At 45.1% G+C, this 15,191-nt stretch overlaps 1 protein-coding gene across 1 annotated transcript in view; it reads right to left on the reverse strand.

Annotated features, from left to right (window-relative positions):
* Positions 1-1,663: 1,663 nt before the first annotated feature.
* Positions 1,664-15,191, reverse strand: part of SH3BP5 (SH3 domain binding protein 5) — a 48,071-nt gene continuing 34,543 nt past the window's right edge. The window contains exons 5-9 of the mRNA XM_082193054.1: positions 14,212-14,342; positions 10,724-10,766; positions 8,962-9,181; positions 6,208-6,465; positions 1,664-3,303 (exon numbers count right to left, since the gene is read on the reverse strand). Of these exons, the coding sequence (XP_082049180.1) occupies positions 3,128-3,303; positions 6,208-6,465; positions 8,962-9,181; positions 10,724-10,766; positions 14,212-14,342 (828 nt within the window). The 3' untranslated portion in view covers positions 1,664-3,127. The remainder of the gene's footprint in view (positions 3,304-6,207; positions 6,466-8,961; positions 9,182-10,723; positions 10,767-14,211; positions 14,343-15,191) is intronic.

Genomic DNA, 15,191 nt, shown 5'->3' on the forward strand with positions numbered 1-15,191 from the left:
GACACTTGGTATTCCCAATGGAGAAATAGCAGCTTCAGGCCAAAGGGAGAAGGGGCTGGAGCAAGCCTTGTGTAAAGGTAAAGGGACCCCTGACCATTAGGTCCAGTCGTGGACGACTCTGGGGTTGCGGCGCTCATCTCGTTTTATTGGCAGAGGGAGCCGGCGTACAGCTTCCGGGTCATGTGGCCAGCATGACTAAGCCGCTTCTGGCGAACCAGAGCAGCGCATGGAAACGCCATTTACCTTCCCGCCAGAGCGGTACCTATTTATCTACTTGCACTTTGATGTGCTTTTGAATGGCTAGGTTGGCAGGAGCAGGGACCGAGCAACAGGAGCTCACCACGTCGCGGGGATTCAAACCGCTGACATTCTGATCAACAAGTCGCAGGCTCAGTGGTTTAGACCACAGCGCCACCCCAATTTGCAACTTAAAAATCCATTTCCCTTGTCTGTTTTCAGCCAAATCTGCCTGATTTTTATTTATTTTTTAGTTTTGCTTTTCTCAAGAAAATGAATGCCCAAATACGCAAGGCAGCTCCTTCCCCGTTATCAAGCGACTCAACAGGATGACGTTGCTTTTGCTATTATCTCAACTGGTAGCTCCCTTTGAAAAGGAAATCAAAATCGGGTGCCTTGTAATTGCTGTTCTGTGAGCGACCAGCTAGGCTAGGGGGAATTGAAACACGCTGTGCACTTATCAGTAGCTCCGCTTAACTGCTTTGCAAGGCAATTAGTAAGATGAAAGTTACAGATGTAGCCCTGACTGCAAACAAGTCAGTAATAAAAAGACAGAAGGCAACAGATTTAATTGACTCTTTAGAGGACTACATGCAATAATATTCTATGTAAGTACCAAAAAATGGATTCTATATGGAGTTTGTCGTGTGTACATATACGTACACATATTATGGAGATTTATATCCACAGATACTTAACAAGAATTCATCCTTTGTTTATGGCGATGCATGATTTTTTGTACATGTACTGCTAGTAAGCCAAGTATTTCCCATCTTACATTTGTGCCTCAGGTTTTTCCTCCCTAAGTGCAGAACCTGACATTTGTCCCTGTTGAAATTCATTTTGTTAGTTTGGACTCAGTTCTCCAACCTGTTAAGGTCGTTTTGAATTCAGATTCTGTCTTCTGCATCATTAGCTACCCTTTCCAGTTTGGTGTCCTCTGCGAATTTGATGCACGTCTCAATTCCTTCGTCCAAGTCATTTTTTAAGACGTTGAACAACGATGGGCCCAGGACAGAATCCTACAGCTTCGCACTTGTCACTTTTTTCCATTGACAGCATTTGTGTGATGAAGCATTTGTGACTGAGCTTGTTTTTTATTTCCTCCCTCCTAACCGCTTTTCCTTTTGTGCCATGTCTCTTTAACATAGTGAGCCTGAGGCCAGGGACTGTCTGGGATGTGTGTGTGTGTGTGTGTGTGTGTGTGTGTATTTAAATGGCTGAAATGCTTTTTAATTCTGCAACTTGGATGCTCAAGGGAAGAGTCTACGGTGCACACAAGAATATTAAATCCAGAGCTTTTGGTGGTTTTCTTTTTACTATTTATCACTGTGCCACAAATGGGACGAACAATTGTACCTCTTCGCTCTGACTTCCAAGCTTGAATCTTGCCATGTATCAGAGAAAAAAAGAAAACACACACGACAACTGTTTAGTTTTCACTTTATTATTGACCGTTCCATTTGGCACTCGCAGAGTCCATTTCCTCAGTCGAAACATGAGCCAAACGCACAAATGGAAGTTGTCTGTATATTGAGGGGAACAAATTTGTAAAGGCTTCCCTAAAAGAATTTTAAGCACTTTCAACAGAACCATACTGCACATGAAAACAAAACTGAAGAGTGAAAGGAACATTCACTGTAGTGCGAAGGGTATATATATATATATATTGTACATTTGTTTGCAGAATAGCTACACAAAACTGTAGTTGGGGACAAAAAAACACAACCGAACTAAGCTAAGGAACAGAAAATCTGAGGACGGGGCAGCCAAGGAAACGAGTAAGTTTTATTAGCAATGGCATATGTCAGTTTCAGAAATGCTAACTACCAAAACAAAAGTCCTATGATTTTAACTACCTCTTATTAGCATAACTACCCGACATCTCTACTGCGTAACAGCTGTCGCTGAACATGCTTCGACACCCTTCCCAATCGTACTTGACTTCTTTTCCCTCGAGGGATGCTAAATTTATAAGTCCTTTAATTACTCTACAAACCCTATAACATGACAACCTACAGCGATATTTAGAAGTACTCACTCACCCCCTTAAACCCCTAACTGGCAAATAGACCATCTGTTCATGCAGGACAACCCCCCTTCCAGCTTGGTAGGCCCAAGGTGTAAAAATAATATTTTCCTGCTCCTACCTAGCAACAGACACCAGCCATACCAGAGAAAGTCGTCTGTAACAGCTCCGATGTACATTTCATTTTTCTTACTGGATCCGTAATAATTGGGACATCCTCTCTGAAACATGGTACACTAAGAAAGGGCTTGTGCATCAATATTAACAACATATTTATGTTACCCTTGAGGTATAGTTTTTACTCGTATATGAGGTCTAGAGACTCAGGGAAGGTTTCTAGACTCGGTCACATGCAGCAGTATCCTTTTATAATCCAAAATATAAATATAGATGTTTAAAGTAGAAGGCTAGGCCACTGGTCTAAACAGCAGCTCGGCTCAAAAAACGGGCATTGCCTACAAAATGGACACTGGCTGCTCCTCCTCAACGTTTGGTTCGGTCTTCCGTTTCCTGACTGGCACAGAACTCCATACGCGGAACGCAACTTGTTATTGCTTCAGCCAAAACTGCTACCAGAGTGTCTTGCAAAGGCTGTGAAGTCCGACAAGCGCAGCGGATGTTTGTGGCCGGTTTCCGTCACGGCGAAAGATTTTGCTTGCACTTCTAAAATAAAAATGCCGAAACACATACCTCAGCCCTCAACACCGATGGAACTCTCAGCGCAGTTTCCTAAAGAGTAAATGCTTAAAAGATTTGGCATGTATTAAATAGTTATTGGCACAAGGTTCTTCTGGCAGGCAGAAGAGAAGTTTGTATAAATTAATCGAGAGGTTCCTCCTCCGCTCCGAGGGGACGTCAACCTCAGCCGATTTGTACTACTTTTCTGTCTGCGCAGATTCCATCTTTGACTTTCAGGCATTGGAGGGACAGCTGCTTCATCCGGTTGTCCAACGTAGGGCCGCTGGAAGAGGAGTGGCTGTTCCGGTTCTTGTTTGCTTTGTCGAGGGCCTTGTTCTCTGCTCCTTCTGCTCTGTCCCCTGCGAAGACGAGATAGAAAGGTTCAGCAGCGTGAATCATGGAACAAAGTGGGTTTTACAGAACCTAGGAAGCTGCCTTGTATCAAGTCGGACCATTGGTCTAGCTGGCTCAGTACTGTCTCTGCTGATTGGCCGTGCATCTCCCACCCCTGCCTCGCGATGCCGGGGAATGTTCTACTCACGAGTCAATCCACTTAAATTAATGGTCTTAATTTAGTCATCTCCATTAATTTGAGTGGGTCTACTCAAAGGATAGGGGACACGGGTGGTGCTGTGGGTTAAATCACAGAGCCTAGGACTTGCTGATCAGAAGGTCAGCGGTTCGAATCCCTGCAACGGGGTGAGCTCCCGTTGCTCGGTCCCTGCTCCTGCCCACCTAGCAGTTCAAAAGCACATCACAGTGCAAGTAGATAAATAGGAACTGCTCCAGCGGGAAGGTAAACAGCGTTTCCGTGCGCTGCTCTGGTTCGCCAGAAGCGGCTTAGTCATGCTGGCCGCATGACCTGGAAGCTGTACGCTGGCTCCCTTGGTCAATAAAGCGAAATGAGCGCTGCAACCCCAAAGTTGGTCACAACTGGACCTAATGGTCAGGGGTCCCTTTACCTTTCTCAAAGGATGACTAACATTGGAGACTATCCTGATTCCAGACAGATGCTCTACCACTGAGCTACAGCCCCTTCCCTGACAATTTTATTTTAATTTTTATTATTTATTAAATTTATATACCGCCCTTCATCAAGAGATCCCAGGGCCATTCACAGAATAAAATAACCTAGCAAATACAGCAGCCTAACAAATACAGTGGGGATCCCCCCTAGCCCCATTCATCTCGGGAAATTTGGAACAAGCTGTAAAGCAAAAGGCACTGCATTCAAAGTATGATGGGATACAACTGGAATTGGGGGAGCTTCCCCAATAAGTACGTTGACCATTCTGCCATTTTCAACCCCACTGAAGTTCCTCCTGGACTACCTAATCTCGGCACCAGTTTGTTCTTGGTTTTTCTTGCTCTGAAATAAAATTGTAATCCTGTGGTCGTGCTGCAGTTTGCATGTCCTCCAATAGGTGGCCACAGCAACTCGAGAGTGGTGACAGACCAGCAGGCTAGTGAGCAAGCAAGGAGTATGGGGGTGGACTGGCAGCCCAGGAGAGCTGTTTAAAGGAGAGCGGGGGATAAGTATAAAAGGAGCTCACCAAGTGTAGCAGAAGGGAGGCTGGCAAAGGAATTGGGGATAGCAGCCCCTAGTAAGTTTCTATTTTTGAACCCTCAGGAAGAAAAGCAGTCCAGTGTGTGCATGCGTGCATATCTTTGATTATAACATAAGCTATTATAACATAATACTGTTAACCTTTTACCTGAAGGTTCTCTGAAAGCAACAGCATGTTCTCTATAGAGTGTGTGTGTGTGTGTGTGTGTGTGTGTGTGTGTGTAAAGGTAAAAGGACCCCTGACCATTAGGTCCAATAGTGGCTGACTCTGGGGTTGCGGCGTTCATCTGGCTTTACTGGCTGAGGGCGCCAGTGTATGACTAAGCCGCTTCTGGCGAACCAGAGCAGCGCCAGGAAACACTGTTTACCTTCTTGCCACAGCGGTACCTATTTATCTACTTGCACTGGTGTGCTTTCAAACTGCTAGGTTGGCAGGAGCAGGGACTGAACAATGGGAGCTCACCCCGTCGCGGGGATTCGAACCGCCAACCTTCTGATCGGCAAGCCCAAGAGGCTCAGTGGTTTAACCCACAGCGCCACCCGCGTCCCTACATGTATGTACGTGTATATATTTACAGCTACACAGCTGTAAGATTGAGTCGTAATACCCACAGTCTCCTACGTCTCTCGCACTATTCTCCCCTATGACTGGTAGCACACATTTTGTTTTCTGTTTTTTAAAAAAACACATTGGTATTCCTTTCCATTTCTTCAAGCAACAATAAACCCTTCAACCACCACATCCCATGAGCTTTATTTACAGCGGTTAGCTGTGACTCTTTGCTGCCGATTTTTGGTGACTTATTTTAAGATACAAGCACTATTGTCTTTGGGTGAAAAATGCTCGACGCTCATCAGAAGAAACCCCTCGCTGTGCAAGACTGGTCTGTCACCTTTGGAACTGGAGACTCTGGAATTTTCCTTCAGCCAGGCATTAACTTCCTGCTTCAGGAAGCAGGAATCATTCACAGAATGATTTCACACTTCTAGTATAGGGAGCGTGCAAGTTACAAATTAAACTGGTTAAGCTCGACGTACTTTGCAGCACGACAGCCAGAAAGCTGAAGGGTGAGAGCTTTGAGAATACCAGCCAGATGGGCAGGGTATAAATAATAAAAGTATTATTAGAGATTTTAGGGGCAGAGGAAGGCTGGGCTTGGGTCCCACCCTATTTATGTGGGTTAGAAGATGCTTAAAGGTAAAGGGACCCCTGACCATTAGGTCCAGTCGCGGATGACTCTGGGGTTACGGCGTTCATCTCGCTTTATTGGCCGAGGGAGCCAGCGTACAGCTTCCGGGTCATGTGGCCAGCATGACTAAGCCGCTTCTGGCGAACCAGAGCAGCGCACGGAAACGCCGTTTACCTTCCCGCCGGAGTGGTACTTATTTATCTACTTGGACTTTGACATGCTTTTGAACTGCTAGGTGGGCAGGAGCAGGGACCAAGCAACAGGAGCTCACCCCGTTGCAGGGATTTGAACCACTGACCTTCTGATCGGCAAGTCCTAGGCTCTGTGGTTTAACCCACAGCGCCACCCGCATCCCAGCTTAGAATGTCTCATAGATGCACTTGGTTACACATGCTCCATTTGCAGGGGGGAAAGATGGGGAGAAATGAACAAACCTACCCCCCAGAACTTCAAGCCTGTTGATCCCGTTCCTAATAATCCCTAGCCTGGGATTCGGTCCAACTTACCCCTTTCAATTTCACATTCAGGAGAGGAAGCCCCACTGCATTCACTGCGAGGTCCTAGTAGAGGAAAGATGCCAAATTCAGACAGCGAGATGGGGCTGGAGAGATCCAGGCTTCTAGGCCGTGCCACGGGGAGAAACTGGGATGGCGTCTCAAAAGGGCTTGTGGGACCAGAGCTGAAACTGGATACGGACTGGGTCTCAGAGTCATCTTCAGAAACCAAGCTGTTGCAGGTGTCGTCCTCAAATACTTCCGAAGCCACTGCAAAATCAGAGAGCAAAAAAAGTCAGCAAAATCTGATTAGAAGGAGGATTTTCCTTCCAAGTCGTCCATCTGCCTGCACCTCTTGTTTATGAACCCTGTCCTCTCAAGAGCAATAGTTACAAACAGTATACGGACGCTGGTTTTCTGAAGTCTACCTATTCAAGGCTGATCGCCAAAGAATTGATGCTTTTGCATTATGGTGTTGGAGGAGACTCTTGAGAGTCCCATGGACTGCGAGAAGATCAAACCTCTCCATTCTTAAGGAGATCAGCCCTGAGTGCTCACTGGAAGGAAAGATCCTGAAGCTGAGGCTCCAGTACTTTGGCCACCTCGTGAGAACACTCCCTGGAAAAGACCCTGATGTTGGGAAAGATGGAGGGCACAAGGAGAAGGGGACGACAGAGGACAAGATGGTTGGACAGTGTTCTCGAAGCTACCAGCATGAGTTTGACCAAACTGTGGGAGGCAAGCCACAGGCTTCACAATGGGGAATATTATTGATTGACGATAAATAAATACGAGTTTGGGTGGGAACGATAGTTCATATCCCGAGACAAGTCAGTGATTCATCTGAACACAGCAGGTTCAACCCCTTTCCAGTTGCCATTTCCATTATTTTAAAAGGGAAACCAGCTGGCTTTAACAGATGTGGCTCCTCCAGGGTCAACACTGCAGAGCTTTCCGTGCTGTGTTTAGTTGCTGTGGTGACCTACAAACAACACTGTTCTGCCACAAGTATGCGTTTTGTCTTCTAGGAACTCTCCAATTGAGAGAAGGTGCTCTGAGGTCGCCCGGTCAGGGTGGATGAACCGCTGGCCTAAGCTCCAACTGTATTTCAGGCAAGGATTTTTAACTGCCTGATACAATATTTTTTTACATGGTTAAAGGGATAACGGAAATTCAGTGTAAGCAAGAACCACAGCCAAATTAGAGAAAAGCTAACACAAGTAAAAAATGAAAACACCAAACCAGAACCCTTCAAATGAGTGTTGCAACATTATTTGTTCTTTCTTACAAAAATCAGTGCTTAAAATCGAATCATTTATGAACACAAATCACACACAGAGAGACAGCTTCAAGCTTGCTATAAGAATCTACTGGCCTCAAGGTCCACAGAACGGTACAAAAACTGATGAACCTTTCAGAGACCAGGCACTGCAAGTTTCCAAGCTTTTGCAAGAAGTCCAGAATTTAATAATTAATTTCAGAACATGACCTTCCAGAGTGTTCAGTATTCAATGTTGTTTCAATCTCTGTCCCAGAGAAGAAACCCTATATTGTATCCTGGGGTACAATCTTCTCAGACCGCAATGTGTTGTTCCGCGCTTCATAAATGTTTATGAGGCAGAGAACTTTTGGAGTTTGAATGCGACAACATCTAGCTCGCATATATTTTGTTTTTCTTTATTACATGTTTATCCTGTCTTTTATCTTCACAACAAGCCTGAGATGTAGTTAGGCTGCAAAAAGAGGGTCATAGTTGAGTGGGGATTTGAACCCAGGTTTCCCTCATTCTGGTCCGACACTCTAATCCCAACACCACACTAGCTCTCTACGGCCACATTTGTGTATTAGGCTAAACCATAATTTAGTTGCTGCTGCAGTACTCATACCTCCTGCTTCCCCTCTTCTCTGTCATGGTGGTAAGAAGGAATTCAGAAGCTTTCTCTTCCAGTTTCCACAAACCACATTTTAGTGTGTCATCGAAACTCTAAACTATGGTTAATGACACAGATAAGTATGTGACCTGGCGTGTAGCACTTTTTGCAACTGCTGCTAGGAAAATTAGAGCAAATTATATAGCCAAGGTAGCCATTAACTGTAAAGGAGATGAATTTATTTGATCCTATCTATCTACCTCAGGCTATGCTCTATCTTTGTCACCAAACTCTGAGTATAAATTGCACACTGTATTAATGGTAACATTTGTGACCGTGTGATGATTTTAGCTTATGAATTTTATTGTTTAATGTCTTGATTTGTATATTGGGGTACTTTTATAGCTCTGTTTAGAGTATGTAATGTTTTGATAATAGAAATGTTTTAAGTCATTTTTATTAATTCAGTATATTTTCTTTTAATTGTCAAATAATTCTGTGTACATTGCGGCAGCCTTTGGCTATGTGCAATCAAACTGACTGACTGACTAAACTATGGTTAAGGTTAGCTGTGGCTGGCTTAAACCCATGCTCTGAAGCTGGCTTGTTTCAAACAAACCATCACAATTTGTAGTGTTTGGATGACACAACAAGCTGCATTTAACCCAAACTGGAAGGGGAAGCTCCCAATCTCCTTGCAGGCACACTGGAGAAGGAGGAAGCATGCAAACCTTAGGGTCACTGAAGCTTGTTCTTATCGTACTAAACCATGGTTTACCCTGATGTCCACACCAAGCCAGTGGATAGAACCAAATTCCACAAAGCGCCACAAGGTCATTGTGGAATAGTGGTCTTTGACAGGGTGCAAACTCTACAGCTATTTCTTTCTACTTACTGGAGATATTATCCGGCTCTAATTTGCACACGGAAAGGTTTTCTGCCGACGCATTGTTGCCTTCAGCCCCCACGCCGCATCCCCGGGGCCCCATGGATGAGGCTCGCCGCCTCTCGTGGATCTCGTCGGAGATCATCTCCAAGTTTTTCAAAGCTGTCTTGTATTCGCCTTTGGCCAACGCCAACTTGGCTTGCAGATCGTCTACGGTCTTCTTCAATTGCTAATGAAGCAAGTGGAAGAGACATGTTAAGTGCAGAAATATTGAAGCGATGATTCTTCAACATCAACTTCGTTGGACTGGTCATGTTCTTCGGATGCCTGATCATCGTCTTCCAAAGCAACTACAGTGGTACCTCAGGTTACATACGCTTCAGGTTACACACTCCACTAACCCAGAAATAGTGCTTCAGGTTAAGAACTTTGCTTCAGGATGAGAACAGAAATCGTGCTCTGGCGGCGCGGCAGCAGCAGGAGGCCCCATTAGCTAAAGTGGTGCTTCAGGTTAAGAACAGTTTCAGGTTAAGAACGGACCTCCGGAACGAATTAAGTACTTAACCCGAGGTACCACTGTACTCTATTCCGAACTTTAAAATGGAAAGTGTAATGCTGGTGGTCAATAAAAGAGGTTGAAAGACTCTCTCAAGGCAAATCTAAAAAAATGTAGTATAAACACCGACAACTGGGAAACACTGGCCTGCAAGTGCTCCAATTGGAGAACAGCCTTTTCCAAAGGTGCCGTAGACTTTGAAGACTCAAACTCAGGACTAAAGGGAGAAACATGCTAAGAGGACGGCACGCTTGGCAAACCCTCACCATGATCAACTCCTGCCCGGAAACCTATGTCCCCACTGTGGAAGGACGTGTGGATCCAGAATTGGTCTCCACAGTCACTTATGGACCCACTGTTAAGACTGTGTCTATGGAAGATAATCTTACTCGGCTACAAGTGATCGCCAAAGAAGAAGAAGATTAAAGTCCAGCTAAATAACTTCATCCACTCCAGCGATGGGGAACCTGTGGCCCTCCTGATGTGTGGACTCCAACTCCCGTCAACCCTTCAACCCAGACCATGGCAGCTGATCCTGATGGGAATTGTATTCCAACACCATCACCCTGGCATATAGGAATGGAATTCTTGAACCCTCTTCTGCAACTGCCACTGCGAAGATGTTTCAAATGTTTGCTGGTAAGCCACTTTGGGAGCATACAGTGGTACCTCGGTTTAAGAACAGTCCTGTTTTCGAACTCCACAAAACCGGAAGTAGTGTCCCGGTTTGCAAACTTTACCTCAATCTAAGAACGGAATCCGAACGGTGGAAGAGCACCGGCGGCAGGAGGTCTCATTAGGGAAAGCGCACCTCGGTTTAAGAACGGTTTTGGTTTAAGAACGGACTTCCGGAACGGATTAAGTTCGTAAACCGAGATACCACTGTATAAGTAAAATCAATAAATAAATCAGATGCTACAACTTTTCTCCCCTCCCCTCCCTCATTTAGAGTTTTAAATTATAGAAGGGTTTTGAAAGCCTGAATAGGGCCCCTGTTTTTGCATGACATTTCCCAACCATCTTCTTTGTAGTTAAATCCAAACAAGATTATTATTATTATTATTATTATTATTATTATTATTATTATCCCTACAATAGGACATGATTAAGCATACAGATAAGTTTTTTCACTGAAACGCATCAACTGCAGTCGTGATTTGCAACAGGTCTGCTACAGATTGCCAGTCACTCCTGGAAGATGTATTTGATACGTACCTCTAATTGTACATAATACTTCGCCTTGAGTTCGAAGTAAGGCCTGTAAGAGAGGGAGGAGAGAATGGATTTTATCACTCTTGGTAGAACAATCCACAGAGCAGGATGGAGAAGATCTCTGCTCTACGCTTGTGCAAGGCTTTGCGGAGAATGTTCTAGAAGCAATCCAAGCTTTGGTGGGAAGGCTGGCTGCCCCTGTGCTTGGTGTCCACACACAAAGGGCACAGCTCCTGTCTTCCCAGTCAGTTCCACAAAACAGTTGCTATTTTGTGGTAGGGTTCCATCCAGTGCTCTTTTTCTAGAAAAAGAGGTGCTGGAACTTACCAGGAACGCCTCCCTTGTTCTCTTATAATGGCATGGTGCCCACCTGAGAGGGGCAAGAACTGTGTTTTGGTGAGTTCCAGCTGGAAAATAATCCGGTTCCATCACATACAGTGGTGCCTTGCAAGACGAAAAGAATCCGTTCTGTGATTCTCTTCGTCTAGCAGTTTTTTCGTCTTGCGAAGCAAGCCCATTAGCGGATTAGCGGCTTTTAGCGGCTTATCTGCTGATCGGTTCAGCTGATAAGCGGCTTAGCGGCTTAGAAAAAGGGGGGGAGGGGAAAAAACCAGCAGGAACTCGCAATACATTGTCGTCTTGCGAAGCAAGCCCATAGGAAATTCGTTTTGCGAAGCACCTCCAAAACGGAAAACGCTTTCGTCTAGCGAGTTTTCTGTCTTGCGAGGCATTCGTCTTGAGGGGCACCACTGTATTGGCAAATTCGGGTAGCACAACTATAGGTGATTGGACTTGCGCAACAAACCTGCTTTCTCCCGAAGGTCATATTTTGGGGGGATGAGTGCAGTGTTTCACAAATTTGGGCCCCCAGCTGTTGTTGAACCACAACTCCCATCATCCCTAACTACTGGTCCTGCTAGCTAGGGATGATGGGAGTTGTAGTCCAACAAGTTTGAGAAACACTGGGAATGAGGGACAGGAAAAGGACAGGACAAAGCACCGGAAAGGGTGGGATTACACTTGCTTTGAGACACCATCATATACCGAGAGGAAGTATATGAGGTCTAATAGGACTGGCTTGCTTGCTTGGATTATTTAGAGCAGGTCTGCAGTCCCTCCTCTAGAATAACATTTACTGTATATACTTGAGTATAAGCCGAGGCACCTAATTTTACCACAAAAAACTGGGAAAACTTATTCACTCAAGTATAAGCATAGGGTGGGAAATGCAGCAGCTACTGGTAAATTAGGCAATGATTATGTAACAAGTTGTGCTGGTGAGGAGCTACACAGTCAAGTGAAAACAGGTTTAAAAACGGAAAAGCAGTCTAAAACAACATCTGGCACAATTTCTACACAAAGAGAAGTTGCTGACTTGTTTCTTCCGTGAATCCGGCCTCTTTTACTATTAAGGGAAAAAACCAGAGCAGCTTACTTTGGATTCTGTCTCATTCGCAAACAGTTTCAGCAACATTAAGAAAAAATAGACATGCAGACAAGCCTGGGGCAGGGAGTGAAAATGAGCTAATTATGAGGTGTTCTGCAGCCCAAGTAGAAGCCAGTCCCTAGGCGGCTACTGCATTTTCTTATCAATTAACTGCTGAGGGACCTGTTGTTGCCTGATCCTTCCAAAATCCATTTTGCCATTTTAAGAGGCATGGAAAATGAAAAGCTTCCCTTCAAAGATCTGTGGAGGCTGTTCCTGAGAAATACAGTGGTACCTCGGTTTAAGCACTTAATTCGTTCCGGTGGTCCGTTCTTAACCTGAAACTGTTCTTAACCTGAAGCACCACTTTAGCTAATGGGGCCTCCACGATTTCTGTTCTCATCCTGAAGCAAAGTTCTTAACCTGAGGTACTATTTCTGGGTTAGCGGAGTCTGTAACCTGAAGCGTATGTAACCTGAAGCGTATGTAACCCGAGGTACCACTGTAATTTGAAAGGACACCGCCGCTTCTGCCACTGCCCACCTCTGCCGCTCGCAAGAGCAGGAATAGGAGCCGCGGTTGGGAGAGGCACAGCTCATCCCGCCGCTGCCGCCGCCCGCCTCACTCGAGTATAAGCCATGGGGGGCTTTTTCAGCATAAAAAATGTGCTGGAAAAGTCGGCTTATACTTGAGGATATACGGTACTCGCCATTAAGACACACTTGCTTCAGACCAGCATATCTTATTTGGCTGGGTCGCATGGTCCTGCCTTGTGGTACAGATGTGTGTTGGACACTTGATAACTGAAACGCCCAAGTGAGGGTTTGCAGATATGAAAAGAGCCTGGGGCGTTGCTAGGCTCACGGCACAGACCCACGACACACACAAAATTTGCAGGCGCTACTTTTTATACGTAGACATGCAAATCCTGGCCAGGTTTCAGAGGGAAAGCAAAACACAAAGTTTCAGAAGTGGGGAGAAATTATTATAAATTAAGTTTGGAAATGGTGTTTAGCACCAGTCAGATGAAATCAAATAAACAAGGAATATTTGGTGTCATGTTGGAGGGGATGTCAGGAAACCAGGAATTATGTTCACATGTGGTGGGGGTGTAAATATGTACCATTTTGGGGGCAAAGGGTATTTAAGGAGCTAACAGAAATCACAGGCTAGGAAGGACTTGCTCACAAATTTATTGACAGCTGCATGAATTATGATAGCTAGGAAGTGGAAGGGGCAAGCAGAATATAAAATGGAAGAATGGTATAAAGAGATGTGGGATATAGCTATTAATGATAAATCAACAGGTGTCATTAAGGTAAGATGGGGAACATGCAGGAGGAATGATTTTGAGGAAATATGGCGGGTGTTTGTAGAATTTGTGCTGTTAAAATGGAAAGGGGTCAAACCATTGCAAGAGGTGTTGAAATTTTGGGAGGTTGGATAGTTATTACGGAATGGTCTTGGTGGTGGGGTACACATTTTTATTCTTATGTATGATTATTACTTTGTCAAAATATAAGAAAAAGGGGGGGAAAGTGGGGAGAAGAGGTTGGAAATCCAGGGCGAAGTGCATGTTTGGGGCCTCTGTGGACAATCCCCTAACACTCCTTTTTTTTTCTTTCTCCTCCTGTGATGAGGCTGCATTTTAATATTTTAATGTTTCAATATTTTAATGTTGTATTTTAATCTTGTTTTTAAGTTGTATTCATTCAACTTGTTTTTATTATTGCTTGTTAGCCGCCCTGAGCCCGGCCTTGGCTGGGGAGGGCGGGGTATAAATAAAAATTATTATTATTATTACTCTTAAAAAGAGCCGCCTTAGATCAAAAACCTAGGAGTTTCACATCACTCCCGAGAGCAGAGTTTCCCAAACTTGGGTCTCCAGCTGTTGCTGGACTACAACTCCAATGATCCCTAAGGAGGAGGACCAGTGATCAGGAAGGATGGGAATTGTAGTCCCCAAACAGCTGGAGACCCAAGTCCTAGAGCATGTGCAAACAAATGTCAATCCATGCACGTGCAAAATTGGCCCAATGGTTGCACTGCAAACATCTCCACGTACTTGGATTTATTTATGGTCCTTTTGAGCTTCTTCTCCAGCTGCTTCATCCTGCCCATGGCCGCGTTGTATTTGGCAGCCGTCTCCTTGTGCAGCAGCTCACTTCGGGTTTTCGTCTGCTCTGCTTCCATGACCTTGACAGAGGGGGGAGAAACAGCAGTTTTGATCACAATACTATCAAATTTGACATACATGCAAGGGGGAAGCTATCCGTGAAATTCAGCACAGCCTCACTTAATTTCAAATGTTAATGTGTCTCAAAAATAAAAAAAACAGGGAAGGAAGCTGTCAGGAAACTGACATCAGAGCAACAGGAGAAGGAGAGGCTCTCCGATTCTGCAGGGGAAGGTACCAGCAACAGGGGGAGATGCAGCTTGATAGAGGGGGAAGGAAATCAGAGTAACACCAAGGATCCAGGAGAGCAAATGGGGGAAGAGGGGGAAGGGCTCCGGGATTCTTCCTTGGAAGTCAGTGAGGAGAGCACTGGTCCTCCACTACCCACGCCCTCCCTGCGCAGAAGACTCCCACGCAGTGAGAGGCGGAGACGATTGGGTGTCAAACAGCTTTTATGTTGGAAAAGGTTTAAGAAACGCCCACAGACAGATTCTGCTAGCGACTGAGGCAGCCACGCTGAGATGGGCTGTGCAGTCAGGACGGTTTAACCCAGGCAGTTAAGCTCCCAAACGGGGACAGTTTACGCACGAGTAACTCCAAACCCCTACAGAAGCCATGCGTAACTTTCTGATCCCTCCAGCCTTGACTAACTTAGGCCCAACAAAAAGACTCCCTTACGTTCCATTACATATCTAAGATTGTTCAGTGGAGCTCATTTCGTATCATTTTACGTGACACATTCAAAACAAAAAGGGCACTCAGAAAGAAGCAGTATTTTTGACTGCTCTGCTCTTCTGGAGTACTGCCATAGTCAGAGCCTGAGCATCTGAGAGCCATGTTTCTCCAGGCGTCGGAGTTAGACTGACAGA

This window comes from Podarcis vaucheri (genome assembly GCF_965113315.1).
Source record: "Podarcis vaucheri genome assembly, chromosome: 12".
Classification (NCBI taxonomy): Eukaryota; Metazoa; Chordata; class Lepidosauria; order Squamata; family Lacertidae; genus Podarcis; species Podarcis vaucheri.